At 37.9% G+C, this 19,239-nt stretch overlaps 1 protein-coding gene across 7 annotated transcripts in view; it reads left to right on the top strand.

The window, feature by feature from the left end:
* ARHGAP28 (Rho GTPase activating protein 28) overlaps positions 1-19,239 on the top strand; it is a 226,245-nt gene that overhangs the window by 143,893 nt on the left and 63,113 nt on the right. For 5 of the 7 annotated variants that reach the window (XM_047827012.1, XM_047827011.1, XM_047827006.1 and 2 more), the window contains 3 exons: positions 5,679-5,896; positions 11,416-11,508; positions 17,025-17,117. In XM_047827012.1, coding sequence (XP_047682968.1) covers positions 5,679-5,896; positions 11,416-11,508; positions 17,025-17,117 — 404 coding nt within the window. The remainder of the gene's footprint in view (positions 1-5,678; positions 5,897-11,415; positions 11,509-17,024; positions 17,118-19,239) is intronic. The other 2 variants (XM_047827008.1, XM_047827007.1) reach the window with 1 other exon arrangement.

Here is a 19,239-nt window from a genome sequence, read left to right as displayed (position 1 = left end):
TCAGAAGCTTAAGCAACTGAGCCACCCAGGCGCCCCATATTATTTTTTTATATCAGAATGGGCTCCTGGTTTATTTAGTGTGTTATTTGTTAGTGGGTTATCTTTTACTATAATCTGTTTTGATATTGAAAGTGTTCCATATTTGATCTGGAAATCAGCTAGGTTAATTCTACTTTTCCTTCTGTATTTGTGATTCCCTTCTTAGACAGTGGCTTCCACTATCTTACATATATATATATATATATATATATATATATATATATATATATATATTTAGTTGATTAATCCCTCTATATGTTATCAATTTCCCCTTTCCTTTTCATAGTTGCCCTGCTCATCCCACTTGGGCTCTAACATCCCTGCTCCTCTGCATAAATGACTGCCTTGCTGTGCTCTAACTAATATCTTTAGGCTTTAAGACTTAATTTTGAGGGAAGAAGTAGCCATATGTCTTTTAAAGAAATCAAATCTGAATGTTTAACATTTCCACTACTTTTCTTATTTTTTTTTTTTTTATGTTTATTTGTTTTTGAGAGAGAGCGAGAGAGCAGGGGAGGGGCAGAGAGAGAGGGAGACACAGAATCTGAAGCAGGCTCAGGCTCTGAGCTGTAAGCACAGAGCCCAACGCAGGGCTCAGATTCCCGAACCATAAGCTGAAGTCAGGTGCTTAACTGACTGAGCCACTCAGGTGCCCCTCCACTACTTCTTTTTTGTATATCCAGTATCCGCCTGACATCTTTTCCCTTTACCCTAAAGAGCTTCCTTTAGCATATATTACAGAGCAAGTTTGCTAGTGATACATTTCTTAGTTTTCATTCATGTGATAATGACTATTTTACCTTTGTTCTTGAAGGATATTTTTGCTAGACATATAATTATTGGTTGACAGTTTTTATTTTCATTCAGGATTTTTTAAACATCATCTTACTATGTTCTAATCTTCACTGCTTCTAATAAGGACTCAGTGCCTTCATATTGTTGCTTCCCTATATGTAATATGTTCTCTTGACTGCTTTCAAATTTTCTCTCTTTGGTTTTCAGCAGGTTCTCTTTAGGATGCCTAAGTGCAGTTTTCTATTGTATTTGATCTACTTTGTATTAGTTAAGCTAACTGGTTTTTCAACAAATTTTGGAAACTTTTGGATATTATTTCTTCAAATATGTTTTTTTCTTCACTACTCTCTCTCTTTTCTGAAACTCAAAGCATACATATATTACAGTACTTAACCATTCCCAATAGGTCCCTTGGGCTCTGTTTTAAATATTTTAAAATATTTTTCTGTCTTTCAGATTGAATAATTTCTACTGATTTCATCTTCAAGTTTACCAGCCCTTTCTTTTAAAGTCTCTAATACACCATTAAGCCTTTACAGCAATTTTTTTTAATTTAATATGTTTTAATTTTATAATTTGAATTTTAGATTTTTTTAGTTTCACTTTTTCTATTTTTCATTTCTTTGCTGGAATTAATTATTCCCTCATGATAATTTTTTCCTTAAAGTCCTTGTCCAACTTCAGAGTCCTCTCAGTCACTTTTTATTGATGACCTTTTCTCTTGACAAATTAGTCTATTTTTTTTGTTTTCCTTTTTATTATATCCTACCTATTGTAACATCATTGAGAATGTAATATTATAACATTGTTGATATATTTCAGAGACTCTGTATCCCATTATCTTCCTCTAAAGGGAGTTAATTTCATAGCAATTTTCATAGATTGGACTCATCCTCACAACACCATCTTTTCTGCTCTCTGCACTCTCTGTAACCTTGCTCATTTATTTTAGCCCTTTTGGCTGCTGTTTTTCAGTAGGATGCTGGAGTCTCACATATGCCTTTTTGGTTTAATGTTTAGTTAAGGATTTGATCAGAGTTTGTGCAGATTTTGGAGCTCTCTCCTGTGTGGCTCCCTCCTAACAGGAATGTGCCCCTCACTTTCCTGCCGTCCTAGTAATAATCCCTTATTGCATCCCCTGACTCTTCAAATAAATAAGGCTGTGGTTTTCAGTTGTGTTCTACCCCTGGTGTAATGTAGGGATTGGGAAAGGACTCAGTTGAAGAGTTGTATAGGTACAAATCTCACACAGTACATTTTCTTGTATCAAAATTTAATTATTTTTCAGTTTCTGCCTACACTTGGTTCTTCTCCATTACCCTCAAATAGTTATTTTATGTACTTAGTTCAGAGTTCATAACTGTTATACGCAGAACTGTTATTTCTCTACGAGCTACTCTATTTTACTAGAAGATTTTATTCCCTTTTTGGTATCTTTCTCTAACAAAGTTACTAACTAGGTGGATTTTTAGTACAGAATGGTATGTGTGACAGCTACATTTAGTTTTGAAAGTTGATGTTTTGCATTCTTCATTTTCTCACTTAGAATAATTAAATATTTCAACTGGGATTTAATTAATTCAACAAATATATGTACCTGCTTCTCACAGGCATTGCAAAATGTTGGTGTTAGAGTTATAAACAAAGGCAGAAATGCCCTGCTCTAATGGAGCTTATAACCTAGGAGGAAAAAAATAACTAATGAAATGATATACCTAGATGTCTGTTGGGAGAAAAGTTATCTGAAGAAAAAGACACACAGCAGGATTAGGATGGGTAACAGTGGGCTCGACTGATTGAAGGATTCAGGAAAAAAAGACTTCATTGAGAAAGAAATATATAAATTGAGATCTAAAAGATTGAATGGACAATTATTAGGAGTCCAAATAGAAGGATTGGCATGTCCAAAGGCCTTGTAACAAAATATATAATGGGGCTTTTTGGGGCTTTTGAGGAACCAAACATAGACAAGTACTGTCAGTGAGGGGAGAATGAAGAGAGCATGGTACACGCTGTGGCCGGAAAGGTCAACAGCTTCCGTGTGAAGGATTTTATTTTATTTATTTTGCTTATTTTTTTATTTTTTTAAAGGTAGGCTTCACTCCCTGTGTGGAGCCCAGCACAGGGCTTGAACTCACAACCCACAACCCTGAGATCAAGACAGGAGCTGAGATTAAGTGTCGGATGCTTAATTGACTGAGCCACCCAGGCGGCCCAAGCGTTTTATTCTTAATCCCAAGAGCAAGGAAGAACTGTGACCTTTCAGGAAAGGGCTTCTATTTGCATTTGGAAAGGTCTGATTTAGTTACAATATGGATCATGGATTGGAGGGGTGAATCAAGAATGGGAAGAAAAACTGGGAGGCAACTGCAGTAGTTCAGGTGAGAGGTGATGGTAGTTTGGGCCAAGGTCAGAGCAGAAGACAAATAAAAGTGGAAATTTTTGAGAAATAATAAGGAATTAATATCAAAAGGACTTGATGATAGGGATGCCTGGGTAGCTCATTTGGTTGAGCATCCGACTTTGGCTCGGGTCAAGGTTTGTGAGTTCAAGCCCCATATTGGGCTCTCTGTGCCCAGAGCAGAACCCACTCTGTCCCCCTCCTCTCTCTGCCCTTCCCCTGCTTGCGCTTTCTCTCTCAAAAATAAATAAATATTTAAAAAAAGGACTTGGTGACATATTGGATTTGTGTGTAAAGGAGGGAGATGTCAACAACATGTCCTAGGTTAGTTACTTTGCTAAATTAGATGGACGGTGGGTTTCACTTACTGAAATGTGGAATACTGAAAGAGGCCTAGAGTTGGGAACGAAGAATATGTGTTCAGGTTTGAACTTGTTGAGTGTGGTGTGCGACTGATAGAGTCAAGTAACTGTTGTGTAGGTAGTTGAATAGATGTAGCTGAAATTCAAAGGATTATTCTATGTGAAAGTTATACATTTGGTAACTGGAGGAATGAGCACAGGATTGTGATTCCATAATTCATGAATGTTACAGGAGTAATATTGATTTTGAAGACATTTCTTTCCTGTGGAAAATATATGTTCTGCAGATTCTGTAGTCTGAGTCCAAGGATTTAGATCATCTTCACCCCAGTGTCTGTTAATTCTAACTCCTTCCATCTACTCTTTCATTACTGCTTACAGAGTTGGAAGGGAAAAAATCCAAATTCTAAAACTTTCATATTGAACTATATTTGTAAATTTTGTCTTAAAAATGAAAATCTTATCTGTGGCCTAAGTAAAAGACAATTTCCAAGTCATAACTGACTAATTTAAAATGTTTATTATTTTGGATCAGAGCTGCTAAGTTTATGTTTACCTTTGCATTTTCTGTTAAAGGGATAACTTATAAAGCAAATGAATAAACATACACACACACACACACACACACACACACACACACACACACAAAATAACAACAACAAAAAAAATTGCCTCGCAGAGAAGTTCCTGTAAAGTGCATTTAGAAGGCTTTGTTTATGTGATACAATAATGTGAGCAGGGTCCAAGCCTCTTAGACTGATGATTTGACAGGCTATTTGCAAATCAATTTGATCTGCTCTTTAAACAAATCTCATTCAGGTAATGCCTGTTTAGCATAGTTCCCGGAAATGTATCTGTAGTGGATTTTCTGTTCCATGATGTTGTTATTCTTAATTTTTTTTATTTCTGCACATGTAATTTTCAATATCAGTTAACCCTCATTATGATGAATTTTAAACTTTTTAATTGACTTCTGAAAAAAAGGAAAGATTACTTACCTAATGTTCAGACTATGTAGAAAAGAGAATGAGTGTCTATTGAATTCATGCTCTGTTCCAGTTCTTTGCCATCTATCATGAATAAATTGATACAACAATCATCATAGCCACCTAGTACATCTTGTTACCTCCATTTTGCCAACAAAACAGAAGCCTAGAGATATCTAAAAACTTTCCAAAGCTGTTTGCCTAGTAAATGGTGTCATTGGGATTTGAACCAGCATTTGAGTGATTGAAAAACCTTTTCCTACCCCATTAAGCCATTCTTATTCTATTATGGTTTTAGTTTAAGTATTCATATTTTATCATTGTTTGAAATTGGGAGTCCAGATATGGTTTATATTTAACTTTCTGGCAAGGAAAATTACCTTACTAAATATGCCAATTAACCTTACTCTCTCAGAAAATACTTTAAAATTTGACTTACTTAAAAAATATCATACAGACTTTTCATTAATTCCTATAGGCCTTTCCCACAATTACCCTGGAAAAAAGGATGGTGTTTTTTTTTTAATTGAGGTATAGTCGACATATAACATTAGTTTCAGGTGTACAACATAATGATTCGATATCTGTATACATTGCAGAGTGATCACTACAATAAGTCTTGTTTATATCCATCACCATAGTTACAGAATTTTTTTTCTTACAATGACAATGTTTAAGATCTACTGTCTTAGCAACTTTCAAATATGCAGTACAGTATTATTAAGTGTTATTGTCACCATGCTGTACATGACATCCTCATGACTTACTTATTTTATAACTGGAAGTTTGTACCTTTTGCTCCCTTCACTCATTTCACCTACCTCTGTATCTGTGAGCTTGTGTGTGTGTGTGTGTGTGTGTGTGTGTGTGTGTGTGTGTGTGTGTGTGTTTTAAAGATTTCACATAGAAGTGGTATCATATGGTGTTTGTCTTTCTCTGTCTGATTTATTTCACCTAACTTGCCCTCAGGGTCCAAGATTGGTCTTAATATAGTGTTTACTATTTATTCACTGATATGCACAGGCCTATAGATATACATGCCATCTAATTAAATGGAGAATGTTCTGACCTTTCCTTGGTAATGTTATTTGACAGAAGGAGAACTCGAAGAAGAGTGGTTGCAAGATGTGGGTTTATCAACCTTGATCTCGGGTAATGAAGAGGAGGATGGCAAAGCCTTGCTCTCTACGCTGACTCGAACCCAAGCAGCTGCAGTGAAAAAGAGATACAATACTTACACTCAAACCATGAGAAAAAAGAACAAGCAATCTGTTAGGGATGTCAGAGACATCTTTGGAGTCAGCGAATCTCCTGTAAGTAATGAACTTGGCTCAAAAGTTTTGCTTTGATTTAGGGGCGATGGGGAGAACGTGAAAAAAATATTAGAAAAAGTTGGCCATTCTCTTTTAGAGAAAACTAAAGCAGACAGAAGAGTGCAAATTTTACAACTTTGAAACTTAAGCGATCATTCCTTCTCCTACAGCAGCCTCCCTCAACACTTTTTTATTCCTTCTTGGTTGAGTTGGAGAATATCTTACTTGGTAATGGAGCAAATCTTTATGGATGGGATACACAGAGCCTTTACTTAAATCTAACACTGAATGGAAATTCTGTGGACAGGCAAAGGAGCCCCAGAGAAGTGGGCCCAAAGTATTCTAAGCAAGTTCGGGTAGTTAATTTTAAATGGAGGTTGGAGTGGGAGAGTGGGTAGGGTAGCCTTTATGTTCAAATTAAAATGGTAAAAAGTGAAAGATGCCAACATTAATTAAGTGGGCAAGAGAGTGATTCAAAAAACCATAAGGAAAGCATCACATGTTTTCTGAGAAATGGCTAGTTGAAATTCCAGCTTACCCTTAGCAATTCCATGGCCACAGATTTTACTTCTGATGGTGTTAGTCATGTTCTCCTCTTGCTAGGACGGTTTTGCTGCTAGCTCTGCCTTACCACTCATTTATTCATTCACTCATTGCATCACTGAAATCAATAACTGCATTATTGATGCAACAAATACTTACCGGATACATTCTCTGTGCAAGATCCTATATTAGGCTCTATGCAAATAGGATTCTCAAATTTTGGGGATAATTAGTCTATAGAAAAAAGAAACTGGATATTCTTCTGCAGTTACAGAGAGTTGCCTGGGGCAAGTTAGTTAATCACTCTGATTTACATTTCTTATCTGTTTAATTGTAATATCAATAATGACATAAATTAAAACTTCAAGGATATTTGGGTAGGAGGCTTGGTTGAAGGCACTCTCCACTTTGAGTTATTTTAGGTTATCTGTAAGTCTAGTCTTCTCTTAGATATATTCATCACACTGGGTAGTTGCCAGGGTAGCTCACATTTCCAGGTTAACCTTTGCGTTTGTGTTAATAATGCCCCAGAATAGCAGTGTCCTTGAGAACTTACTTTCTAGTGATGGAAATAAATGATCTAATTCTGTGCTGTCCAATATGGGTAGCTAGAGTGTGTCCAATGTGTAGCTAGTGTAAGGAACTGAAATTTTAATTTTGTTTAATCTTAATTAATTTAAATCATCACATATGGCTTGCAGCTAATGTACTGAGCAGTACAGTTCTAGAATCTTCTGTTGTACAAAATTATATACCTGAGGCAGTGCATTTTGAGTTCTGTGCTGATCGAACTTACAATCTAGCTGAAACCCGTACCTTTTTGGAAGGGAGATTTTCTGTAGCTGTAGTTGAGTCAAGGTAACACCCACAACTTGAAGCAAGGGCTTCAGCCATGTGAGTCCTGGCCAAGGTGCCTATGAAAGAAAAGGTTTACCCTGCTGATTTAAATTCCCTGAGTCATTTCACATGTATGTCCCAGATCGTCTTCAGAGAATCCTAACAACTTGACCTACATGCTTCCTTTCTTATTTCTATTTCCAACTACTTCAGGCTAAGATTTTTGCTCTTCCCTAGCAAATTGCCAAACGGTTAACTATCTATAGCTTCTCCGAATCCTGCAGGTACTGAAGAAAATGCATTCAGTGTGTCTTTAGGTTTCCAAAAACTTTGGACTCCTAGATGCATAGAAACAGTGGTCTTCCCACAGACCCTAAAGGGAAGTATAAAGTGGGCACTTACTCATTGGGGCTTTAAGTACAAAAAGAAACGAAAGATCTGTTACTTCTCCATAACATGCAGGTGCAGGAAACTGGTGTTTAACTCCAGCAAAGGCAGAGAAAGGACCATATTTGTGGTAAATAAAGGGAATGCTCCCCCGGGGCTCTTCCCCCTGCCCACCTTCCTCTTCTCCCTTCCAGTCTTGCTGCTGAAGCCCCAGTTCTGAAGTGAATAGAGAATGGGTGTGCAACAGGGAGAGTGGTTGAAAAGAAATCCATATATTCTAGGGAGTAGAGGTCTTTGTGCTGTCCATAGAAGCGCAGCACCTGGAAGTCAGTGAAAGCCTGGCATTACAAAATTCAGATTGTTCTTCATAAAAAATACATAAATCTAGCGTTTTAAAAAAATATGGTAAGTTTACAGGTCTATCAGGCCTAATAAACATCTTCACAGACTTTCTTCCTAAAAAAAAAAAAAAATCAGCATCTGCTTCTGCAAGTAGACTTGGAAGTTTCTTAGAAAAGTACCTAAACTTTTAAAATTTCCTATCTGAATTTGACAGCATAAATGCCAATTCATCCCTCCCTCCTTCTCTTGCCCAAAGTATCTGTCAGCCCTGGTCTGTCTCTCTCAATGTCTCCCCCTCCTTCACTTCCCCTGTCTCTATTAGGCCTTTCTCTCTCTCTGTCTCCCCCCCACCACCACATATCCTCTCCTACGCTGTTTCTTTCTTTGTCATCATTTACGTACATTGATAGAAAATCACCTAAAGTTTCCATTTCATTTTCTTAACGAAGATTTAACATCATAAGTGTCATAAGGTAATTTTGCATTAATCTTAGGCATGTGAATCTGACCCCGTGTACTTACCTAGTGAAGATATAAATTCAGTAATTTAAAAGATAGATATGTAGATTACACTCCTCTTTTCTTAATGTATTTTGCACACTGAATCCCATGCTCAGAATAATTTGCCTCCAGAATTTTGGAGCTACTCGTTCATTATCTTCTCTCATGTACTGTTGGTCTATGGGAAGCACAGTATCTCCACCAATGAGGAATGAGTTCCTTTATATACAAATGTGGAAGTTTTTTGAACTTTATGTTTATTGTTGGAACCTTGCAATTTCACCAGTTTTACCTTTTGAAAACATTCATCCTAGTCACCGCTAAAAGAGCTCTTTCAATATGAGAGCTCATTCATTCTTCAGGTTCTGCATATTGCCTTCTAACATTTAAAACCAGTATTTATTCCCTTCCTTCTGTCACTTACCTCTTTCTGGAACTCCCGTTAGATAATTGTTGCATTGTTTGGATTGAACCTCAGTATCTCTTAAATGTTCTCTTGTTATTCCGGGCTTGGTTTGTGTGTATCTGTGGCTGTCCTTTCCACTTCATTTTTTTATATCCGTAACTTACTGTAATACCATAATACCATCGTATATTCATGGTGGTATCAATACTTCTGCCTTTCATTAATTAAAAAAAAATTAACAGCCGTATTGTTAATTTGCTGAGGCATCTCCTTTCCCCTGACTTCCTCTTTATTTTAGTGATCTGTTCTTGTTTCTTGGCTGCAATAGCCCTAAACCTTAAATTCCAAGGTGGTCTTCTTTTCCTTGAATTACTGTTTTCTTCAGGGTCATCTGCTTACTTTTGGCATCATTACATTACTATTGTTCAGTTGATTTTGGATATTTGGGTGTTAATTCCTATTAATGCAGGGCTAGGTTGATTGATTGATTGATTGATTGATGAGTATAAGTAATGACTGTATATTTCCTATGCAGTTACGTAGACTTATTTTCTCCCTAAAACTCTCCTGGTGGATAGCAGTCTGGACCTGTGTGAGTGGTGAAATGTGTCAGTCAGCTGTCACACTTCACTTTAAAGACACACAAATATAGTATCAATGCAAAAGTAATGATAATCTTAAAGAATTACTTTTTTTTTTTTTTGCTTTTCAGGCAAGCTTAACTTGCCTTTTTAAACTCCTGTGTTCTTTCAGAAGGCCCCAATGAAGGGCAATTTAACTTTCTGTCCAGGACCACTATACCAGGACACACCCCCCCCGCCCCGCCCCGCCAAAGCAAGTGGTCATGTTGTCAACAAGAGGACACTTGTTGGGTTTTATCCTGGAATTGCATTTAGCTGCTGCCCGCTGTTCAGTGTTAGAGGGAGGGAAGCTCTCCTGGCTGCTTTGTTCAGAAAAACATTCTTCGGTCACTTTGGCCATTGGCCTCTGAATTGGGGATGCCTTACTGCTCTCTTTATTCTCAGTGTTGATTATGTGTTTTTTTTCTAGATGAGCGTTTATCTTCTATATGTTTTTCTCTTGTAACATTTTTCAGGCCGAGGTTTCCCTCTACCCTTATCAAGCCATTCTTGCTTGCTTTTTATCTTCCAGGAACATCCAACAATTTCTGTTCTGCTAATGGAAATGTTTAGTGGTTTCTAGATCTCCTCTTTGAAAAAGGTATCTCTTTTGACACTTTGAGTGATTTGTGGGGGGAGGAGAAAGCAGTGTGTTCATTTTGCTATCTTGACCCAGTTCTGTGCTGATTCTTCAGTAATATTTGTTCCTTCCAAAAAATGTGTTTTTCCTTATTATAAAAATAGTACATAATCTTTACTGGAAACTTAGGACATATGAACAAGCAAGGTGAAAAATGACTGTTTCTATGGGCCCAAATAAAATTTTATGATTTAATTAAATATCCAATAAATAAAGTTTTCAGTGGAATTCTAACTGTAAAGGAATAAAATATTTAACCCCTGTGTTAGTAGAGCTATTATGCACTAAATCACAAATACTAAATCAGCCTCTGGATATATGTGACAGGATCTGCAGTACTGTTCATCATGAGCAGAATTCTGGGACCCAAATACATTTGTTTCTAATATTTAGAAGATGTGAATCAAACGTTCCTTTCAGTAACACATTTAATTGAGTAAAATAGTCAGCCTAATTTATTTCCAATTTCATAATTGATAAACAACTAGTCAGAGGTGGGACTGACATAATTGTGTAAATATAGTCATGCACCCTGTTTTTAAAAACTTGATTATATCACCTGTATATACATTTTACTACATGTAACAGAAAACCCAAGAAATCATGAGTTGTACAAATACAGGTGTATTTTTCTCTCTTTAAGAAGGTAAGGTAGGTGTTCCTTTGCAGTAGCATGGATCCATCTTCCTCCTGTCTTTCTATTTTGTCATTCATATGCAACCTTCATCCTTATGCTTACAAGTTGGCCAGGCTACTTCTAGCGCTATATCCATGGTCCTGGAACTTGTACCATCTTACTCTGTCTCCCCGACCTTAGTGTCCTGGAAATCTTACTCTGTAGAATTCCAATTACCTTTCATTGCCCAGAAATGTTTTATGATCATCCTTAGCTTCAAAAGAGCCTAAGAAATTGACCTTTTTTAGTTGGACACAAAAGTCCCTGAAAAAGAAAAAAAAAATCAGGATCCTGTTAAAGAAGGCAGGTGACTGGATTTGGAGTAAACAGCTGACAATATACTCCACAGAGACCAGAGTGTCTGTCATTGTGCCCCGAATATAGTGGGCTCTCAGTGTTGGCTGATGGATGGCTACTTGCGGTGATCAGTGCACAGCAGGCAAATCTATGGATGTACCCACACGTCTGTGTGAATGGACACATGTCATGCAGAGCTCATGACTGAATGCACAATGACACTGGGGAGAAGATACCTGAATAAAAATGCACTTTCATTTTTCTCAATAGCCAGATGATTTTTGTTGTATCCCAACTCCTCTTTTGGAAATGATCCTGGATGAAGAAGTGATATCAGCAATTCCCTGCAGAAATGGTCAACTGGTAAGATAAAGCAAGGGGACTTGAAAGTAAGAAGGTTAGAAAAAGTAATTATTTCAAGGCAGTTGGGAGAACTTGAGCAAAATGCCTACTTGCCTTGTCACAAAGAAGGAAACAAAGACTCTTAAATTCAGGAATGAATAATTAAATAGCTAAATCCACAAATAACTCCGTGGCCTGTCTGCACTTCGAGTAACAAAACCACAGCTGCAGTTCCAGCCCCAGCCAGAAGTCAAAATGTCAGCGGGGTCATCAGCTAAACTTTGGTTCTTTTTGCTGAACATGTAGTGGAAGACCTTCTGCTACTCTCCATGTATCTGTCAATATTAATTTAGTTCTCTACATATGAAATACTTGACGTTTCAGTTATTTTCTACAGATAGATATTTTGTTGGGGGACAGCCCCGTAGCATCTTCAATGTGTAACAGGAGGTGGGGAAAGTGCACTATCTAGCACAGGAGGTAAACACCTTTCATTGGAGCCCACCTTGTCTATCTTAGTACAAAGTTTCAAAAAGGGCTAATCTGAGCTCATCACTGCCAATGAAGTGATCTCAGTGGAAGGCCTGTGTGTGTGTGTGTGTGTGTGTGTGTGTGTGTGTGTGTGAGTGTGTGAGATGAATGCCATGCCATCATCTGTACCATTTGGCCTAAGGCCTAGGTCCTCTTACTGAAGTGAGGTGCCCAGAGTAGGAGACGTAGAAAGACATGGAGTTATTGACATCTGCCTCCACTTGGACTCATGGCAGCAGAAATTTATGGTGAGAGACTTTCCTCTGGTATGACTCATGTTTCCTTCTCTTTAGCTCTACTTTTTTTTTTCTTTCCTAGTAGAGGAAGAGGGATTCTTTTGCTGTTTTAAGAATGACCCTTGTACCATTTTTGATCTGATGAATAATGATGCTGATGATGATCTTTAGTTTCTGTACAGTTTATTTTCATTTTATACATACTTTATGTAGGACATTCTGTCTGGATCTCGAAAAATTGTCCTAATACAGGCTAGCCCTTTGTCGCTTGCAAATGCTGCTTAAGGGTTTGGATGTGGCCTGATGTTCTGGCTGCTCCTCTGTTGCCTGAGGGTAGGTCAAGTTCTGGAGGAGGAATGTGGTTAGCTGGAGCTGGGAGCAATCCCGTTTTGTAGATTTTGTCTCTAATTGTTTTTCCCTCCAATTTCATTATATTTCTCATAGAAGTGTTAACTCCGTTTAGTCAGAAGTCTTTACTTTTCTGTTGAGCTGGCAGCAAGTGTCCTCAGGTTTTAGATTGTTCCTGAATTACAGGGAGTCTTACATACCTTACTTCCAACCAGGACACTTGATCTGAGTTGTGATTCCTCTGTCTGCCCCTGACTCCTCAGACCACCAGAGGAGGGGCAGGTAGAATAGACACTAGTGTTTTCAAATGATGGATTTCTATGAGGTTTCACCCTAGCTGACTCTATCTTCTCTTTTAATTGCCTCCTCTTTACCCTGTAGGTAAGGGAGGGATTCCCACCCTAGGGTTATAGGGGTGGCTTGACACCTGACAATGGACAGAGAAGGTCAACAGCAATTTATTATCACATGTTCTCACAGCTTGGGTTAGGAGGACACCAGACACCACACAGAGCTACATGTGGGGTGCACTTGGGAACAGAGTGAATAACCAAGGGTTGTAGCAAGCAGGCTGTATAGTATCAAGAGAGCACGGCTCCCCTTGGTTCCCATAGGAGGATGTGATTGGCTTGTTTGAATAATTCCACAGGCTGATGGGGAACTGAAAGCCACTACTGAAGGATAAGCAGGAATTGTGTCTGGCCTCCTGGATAAGGAGCATTGTTCTGCTAGGGCACCTTATATAAGGGAGCAGAGTGGGACGGAGGCTTGTAGTTAGACCATTTATGGCCCTTCTGCTTTTACCAGATGTCAAGGCAGCATGTAAGAGAGGCTTATTTGAAGTCTTACTTGCCACACTTAACACACCATCCTAACCATGGACTCCCGTGATTGTCTAGGCTTATTTTGTTTCTTTTCCCTTTTTTCACTATTTTTTTTTTTAATTTCAATTCCTGGAAGGTCTTATCACCTTTTAAAGGTGAGTCAAGGGGCAACTGTGGTGCCGAACAATCGAAGAAATCTAGCAGTAAGACGGAAGAGGACATTAAAGTTTTATTCCAGGCCCTGCTCTGAACTACTGAGCAGTTTATAGAATGAGAAAGGGAGTACCATTCTTTCTCCCAGGAAGATGGTGAGGGCTAACATAGCAGAATGACTACAGAGAACAGTAAAAATATTAACTTGCATAATCCTACATATTACAAAATGTTACAGCTTCTTAGCAGATTGTACCTTTTATCCTTTGAGCGAGACTGGCAAGAAATCTCTCCAGATACTAAATTTTCATACCTAAAAACTTAAATCCTACATTGAGGAGGGCACCTGTTGGAATGGGCACTGGGTGTTATATGGAAACCAACTTGACAATAAGTTATATTCACTATAAAATAAACAAACAAACAAACATTAAAAAAAGAATAAAAAAAAAAATAAAAACTTAAATCCTAAATTGGTGAGTATCAAAGTGCTAGGCCCTAAATTAATTTTTCAGAAATTTTTAAATATTAATGTTTGCTTTTTCATATAGTGCTAATGTTGAGAAGTTTGATTTCTCTCTACATCTTATTTTGTATCCTTTCATTTTTGCATTTCTGGAAGCCTTTTGCATTTATCTTTTTTCTGAAGTTTTGTTTTTATTTTTGAGAGAGAGCAGGTACATGTATGCGCACAAGCGGGGGAGGGGCAGAGAAGAAGGGGGACAGAGGATCTGTGCGGACCGCAGAGAACACTTTGCGGGGCTCAGACTCATGAATCCTGAGATCATGACCTGTCAACTGATTGAGCCACCCAGGAGACCTGAACTGCCATAAGGATATGAAATCTTTTTTTTTTTTTTAATCATGATCAGCACTCAGCTTTTTGTTTCTGAAAAACATTACTTTTCTTTCAGTTATGACCATTCTCTTCCCAGAATTTCTTTAATTATTTCATCATTTCCATTTTCTCTATTCTTCCTTTTATTGCCTCTATATTAAACTTCTATATTTCTTAAATTGTCTGTTATATTTCCTTGTCTTTTTTTTCTGTTTGTTCTGTATGCTAGTAGATTTTGTCTATGTCATTTTGTAAATCCCTGACTCTCCTTTTAGCCATGAGTGGTTATAATTTAGCCTCTATTGATTTTTTAATTCAGTAGTCATACTGCTAATTGACAAGAACTCCTTCTTTTTCACTCACTTCCCTTTATTTTTATAGTTACTCCTGACTTATGGTTGCAATATTTTCTCAAATATTTCTGAAATTACTTCATTTTAAGCCTTTTCCCTTTTCTCAATTCTTTTTCACAGAATGTTTATCACTGTACCTTTTTAGAATGGTTTTTTTTTTTCTTCACGAGTGACTTTTTCCTAACATTGATTTTCTCTGGTGCCTGATGGTTCTTAATGATTGATTTATATTTATTAATGGACTAGGTTGACTAATTAATTACTTAGGATATGTCATTGCTGTATGATTTCTCTGCCATGATATAGATATTTTCCCAAAGGACTCTTTATCGAATAAGAAGGTTGATTTCGGGTACTGTGTAAGTGAGTAAGGTATGTGAACGTTGTGTGAATGGAAGTTAGTTTCACTGTATATATGGGTGAGTATGCATGCTCATGTGTGCACGCGCGCACACACACACACACACACACACACACACACACAAGCATACACCAAAGGGAGAAGTGGTAAATGATTTCATTTCTTGCTATCCAAGACAAAACTGATGTTTTCCCATTATTCTCCTTTCCATGTCTTTCATGGCGGCCCAGACTAACCTGATACTGAGGTCTGTTTTAGTTCTGATCTCGGACTACTACCCATGGCAGGTGGTTCACTGGACCCAGAGTGCTTTTAGCTGCTGCCTGCTGTTCAGTGTAAAGGGAGCTTTTGGGAGGTCTGTCTGGCCTCTCCATTGACAAAACATTTTACGATAAATTATTGCAGTTGTTCCGCTAGGGCCCCATCCTACCCTTTCTAATTTTCACACTGAGGTTACTTGATTGTCTGTTTGCTTTTTGCAGATTTATCTTTTCCTTGCCAGCAGTGTTGTTTTATGCTGTTCTTAGGCTAAAATCTGTGCAATTATGAAATACATTATTTATGTTTTATTCCCCAGGAATTTCTAACAATTTCTCACCTGTTATTAGTACACCTTGTTGGTTTCCAGTGCCATTTGGAGCTGGTCTTACAATCCCGTTCTCTAATTCTGAGTGATTGGGACTGGTGTGCCCTCAGTCCTCTGTCCTGACCTGGCTTCTTGTATTGCCTCATTAGCATTGTTTTCACTTCAAAACAGATGTATGTTTTTCTTATGAATATAATGTGTACACTTTGGGGGAAAATTAGAAAATATGGAAAAGCAAGATGAAAAATAACAGTTTCTGAAGTTTCATGTAGAAGTTTATGATTTCACTATTATCCAGTGTGTTTAATTTGGCACAATGTTGCTTCAATCATAGAACAGAATAATTGCATCTTATTTGGGGGAATGCCATTATATCACAAGTGCTGCTAAAAATCTTAGAGCATATGCACAAAGCCTATAATGCCATCGATCACAATTGGAATAGTCTCCAAATATACTTGCTGCATAATGAAAATCAGAGCTTTTACAATATTCAGTGAATGGGAATGAAATGTTTGGTTCAGTCACAGGTATTTGTGAGACCATCAATCTACTGTATTTCTAGTTTCTTAATTGAAAAAAAAAAAACTGACTACTTTTGCTGATTTATAAGTCATTACCAAAAGTCATAAAGTCTGATTTTAAAGTAGCATAGTTTTATCAGTAAGCTGCATGACTTAGACAATTAGAGATTATTGTCCTTATAAAATAAGAAGTCTGAGGCTGGTGTGGCTGGTGTCCCTGAATCTACCGACTTTTTCATCTTTCCATTCTGCTCCACGCAGCATGTGGGCTTATATTTAATGCTTATAGGCTTATATTTAATGCCTGGGCATCACAGGCATCATGTCCCTGTTCTGGAAGAAGCATCAGCCAGCAGATTCTATCCACTTAAACAAGAAAATACTAGCCTTCCTGGATGCTCTACCAAGTAGGATTTTACTTGTATCTCATTGGTCATAACCATCACATGATCACACTTTAGTCTTTTTAGTTTAGATGTAGCATCTTGGAACAGATCATGATATTCGTAAGTTAAGAAGGAAATAAAAGTGGATTTTGGCAGGTAATTAATTAACAGTGTCTGCTCTTGAGACCAACTTCTGCTATAGTACACAGTATTTATGAGGATCAGTATAATTGTGGATGAATTGGCAAATGCCCTTGACATTGCACAGGTCAGTCATTAACTCTGTATATCACCACATGGCTATCCATTTATAGAGTTTGTGTAATGAATAATTGAATAAACAGTCATGTTGGGACAGATATGCCTGAATAAAAATGGCTTTTGTTTCTCTTATTAGCCAGGTGATACCTGTGACAATCATACTGCTCAGTTGGATGGTCCCCAGGAGGAAAAAGAGCTGCCAGGAGTTATGAAAACAAGTGATTCCTTGGTAAGTTATAGCAGGAAAGTTGGGAGTAGGGATGAATGAAGAGGCCATTTTTTTTCCCTAAGACAATCAGGCAAAACTTCAAAACAGTGCACCATAATTAAGATGACTGGACAGCCACAGCTGTCAACATACCTGTCTACCTTTAATCAATTTATAGGAAAACATTCAGCAGTAAACAAACCCAAGTTTAATAGTTAAGCTCACAAATAATTACATGCTCTATAAAAACAGATAAATACCCAGAAAACCAATGACGGTAGGCCGTTTCTGGGGCAGATTTAGTTTCTTTGTTTTTTCTTTTATTTAAAAAAATTCTCATAAGTGCTAGTTCCATCGAGTCATAGGTCCATCTGTTGGAGGAGAAGCAGGTGTCCTCAGGTTTTCTACTGTTTTCCCAGTGCAGGGTGAATACCAGGCACCTTTCTTCTGACCATACATGTAACCCCAGGTATCCAGTGCCTTTTTCTCTTCTCCCTCTCCCTACTTTTACCCATCCCCACTTCTTCTCCCAGCTGACCCAGAGGAGGGAAAAGTCAGGCAAGCCTCACAAGAAGGGTCAAGGTTATATCCATTTACAACCAGAAAGTTTACTTTATTCACAGTTCAGCCCAGAGCCTTTTCTCACACGTTTCTATGTACACTCCTTCAAGCAGTCTTTTCTCTCCTTTGGTGGAGGTTGTGTAGTGTTTTCTTTTTTGTTTTTCCATGCTCATGTTCCCTGTCCTGGCTTCCTCCCAGATTAGCAAAAGGCAGAATGGGGAATCCCAATAGGTTCCCTCCTCCCTGCTGAGATGGTGCAGGGGAGTCTTTGTTTGAATGTGCATGTATTGAGCTCACCTGTGGTTACTCATACCTTTGGTTGTCCTCTCTCCTAATTTGGACATGATGGTAGTTGTCTTTTTCAAAATTTTCTCCATTTGCTTTCTTCAGTAGTGCAGTTTTGATGGAGAGGGAGTTGGACTGTAGAAAGGAATTTGTGTTATTCCTGGAACATCTCTGTCCAATCACCCCTCATATGAATGTTGCTGGGAATCTTTTTTCCTATTTTTTAGTTATGTTTTGTTCACTCTATTAGGTTTTAGGAAAGAGAGTTTGGATCATCTGACTTAACTTTCCCATTTAATCCCAGAATATAACCCCGGTTGTTTACAGAAATAACACAAGATTTCTTTTGATATTAAAAATTATCCCCAGTCTGCTCCCTGCTGGTATTTGACCTTTGATTCCCTTAACTTAACTACACAAATCCTTTACTTTTGAAAACAAATCAACTTTCTCTTTCAAGAACATACCCCGAGCTTTCCATTGGTAAAGGTTTGTTTGGTCTTTTCTCACCTTTTAACATGGGAAAAAGATTTGAACAGATGCTTCACCAAAGAAAATATGGGGATGGCAAATTAACCTCATGAAAGGTACTCAGTATCACTGGTGATTATGGAAATGCAAATACAGCCACAAGGAGGTGTCTCTACATAACCTGCCGAATGCAGGACTGACCCTCTCATCTGCTGCTAAGGGTGCAGAGCAGTTGACACTGCTGCCCTGCTGGTGGTAGTGTAAGATGGTCCATCCACTTTGGAAAATAATTTGGCAACTTCTTTTTTGTTTAAATATTAAAAAAAAACTTATTTTAATGTTTATTCATTTTTGAGAGAGAGAGAGAGAGCGCTCGCGCGCGTGCGCGAGCACGAACGGGGGAGGAGCAGAGAGAGAGAGGGAGGCACAGAATCCAAAGCAGGCTCCAGGCTCTGAGCTGTCAGCACAGAGCCCCACGCGGGGCTCAAACCCATAAACTGGGAGATCATGACCTGAGCTGAAGTCAGAAGCTTAACTGACTGAGCCTCCAGGCACCCCTGGCAACCTTCAACTGTTACGCATATACCTACTTAAAACCCAGCCGTTTTACTCATACATAATATATATTACCACAAAGACTTACTTACAAATGTTTCTCACGTAATAGACCCAAACAGGGAACGACCATTTTTACCTACAGGTGGATGAACAAATTCTCGTATATCCATACAATGGAATATTACTCAGCAATAAAAAGCAATGAACTATTAATATGTACAACATGGATGGATCTCAGAATAATTATGCCATGTGAAAAAGGCCAGAC

The sequence above is a fragment of the Prionailurus viverrinus genome, chromosome D3, assembly GCF_022837055.1.
Source record: "Prionailurus viverrinus isolate Anna chromosome D3, UM_Priviv_1.0, whole genome shotgun sequence".
NCBI lineage: Eukaryota > Metazoa > Chordata > Mammalia > Carnivora > Felidae > Prionailurus > Prionailurus viverrinus.
This window is presented reverse-complemented; position numbering and strand designations above follow the sequence as displayed.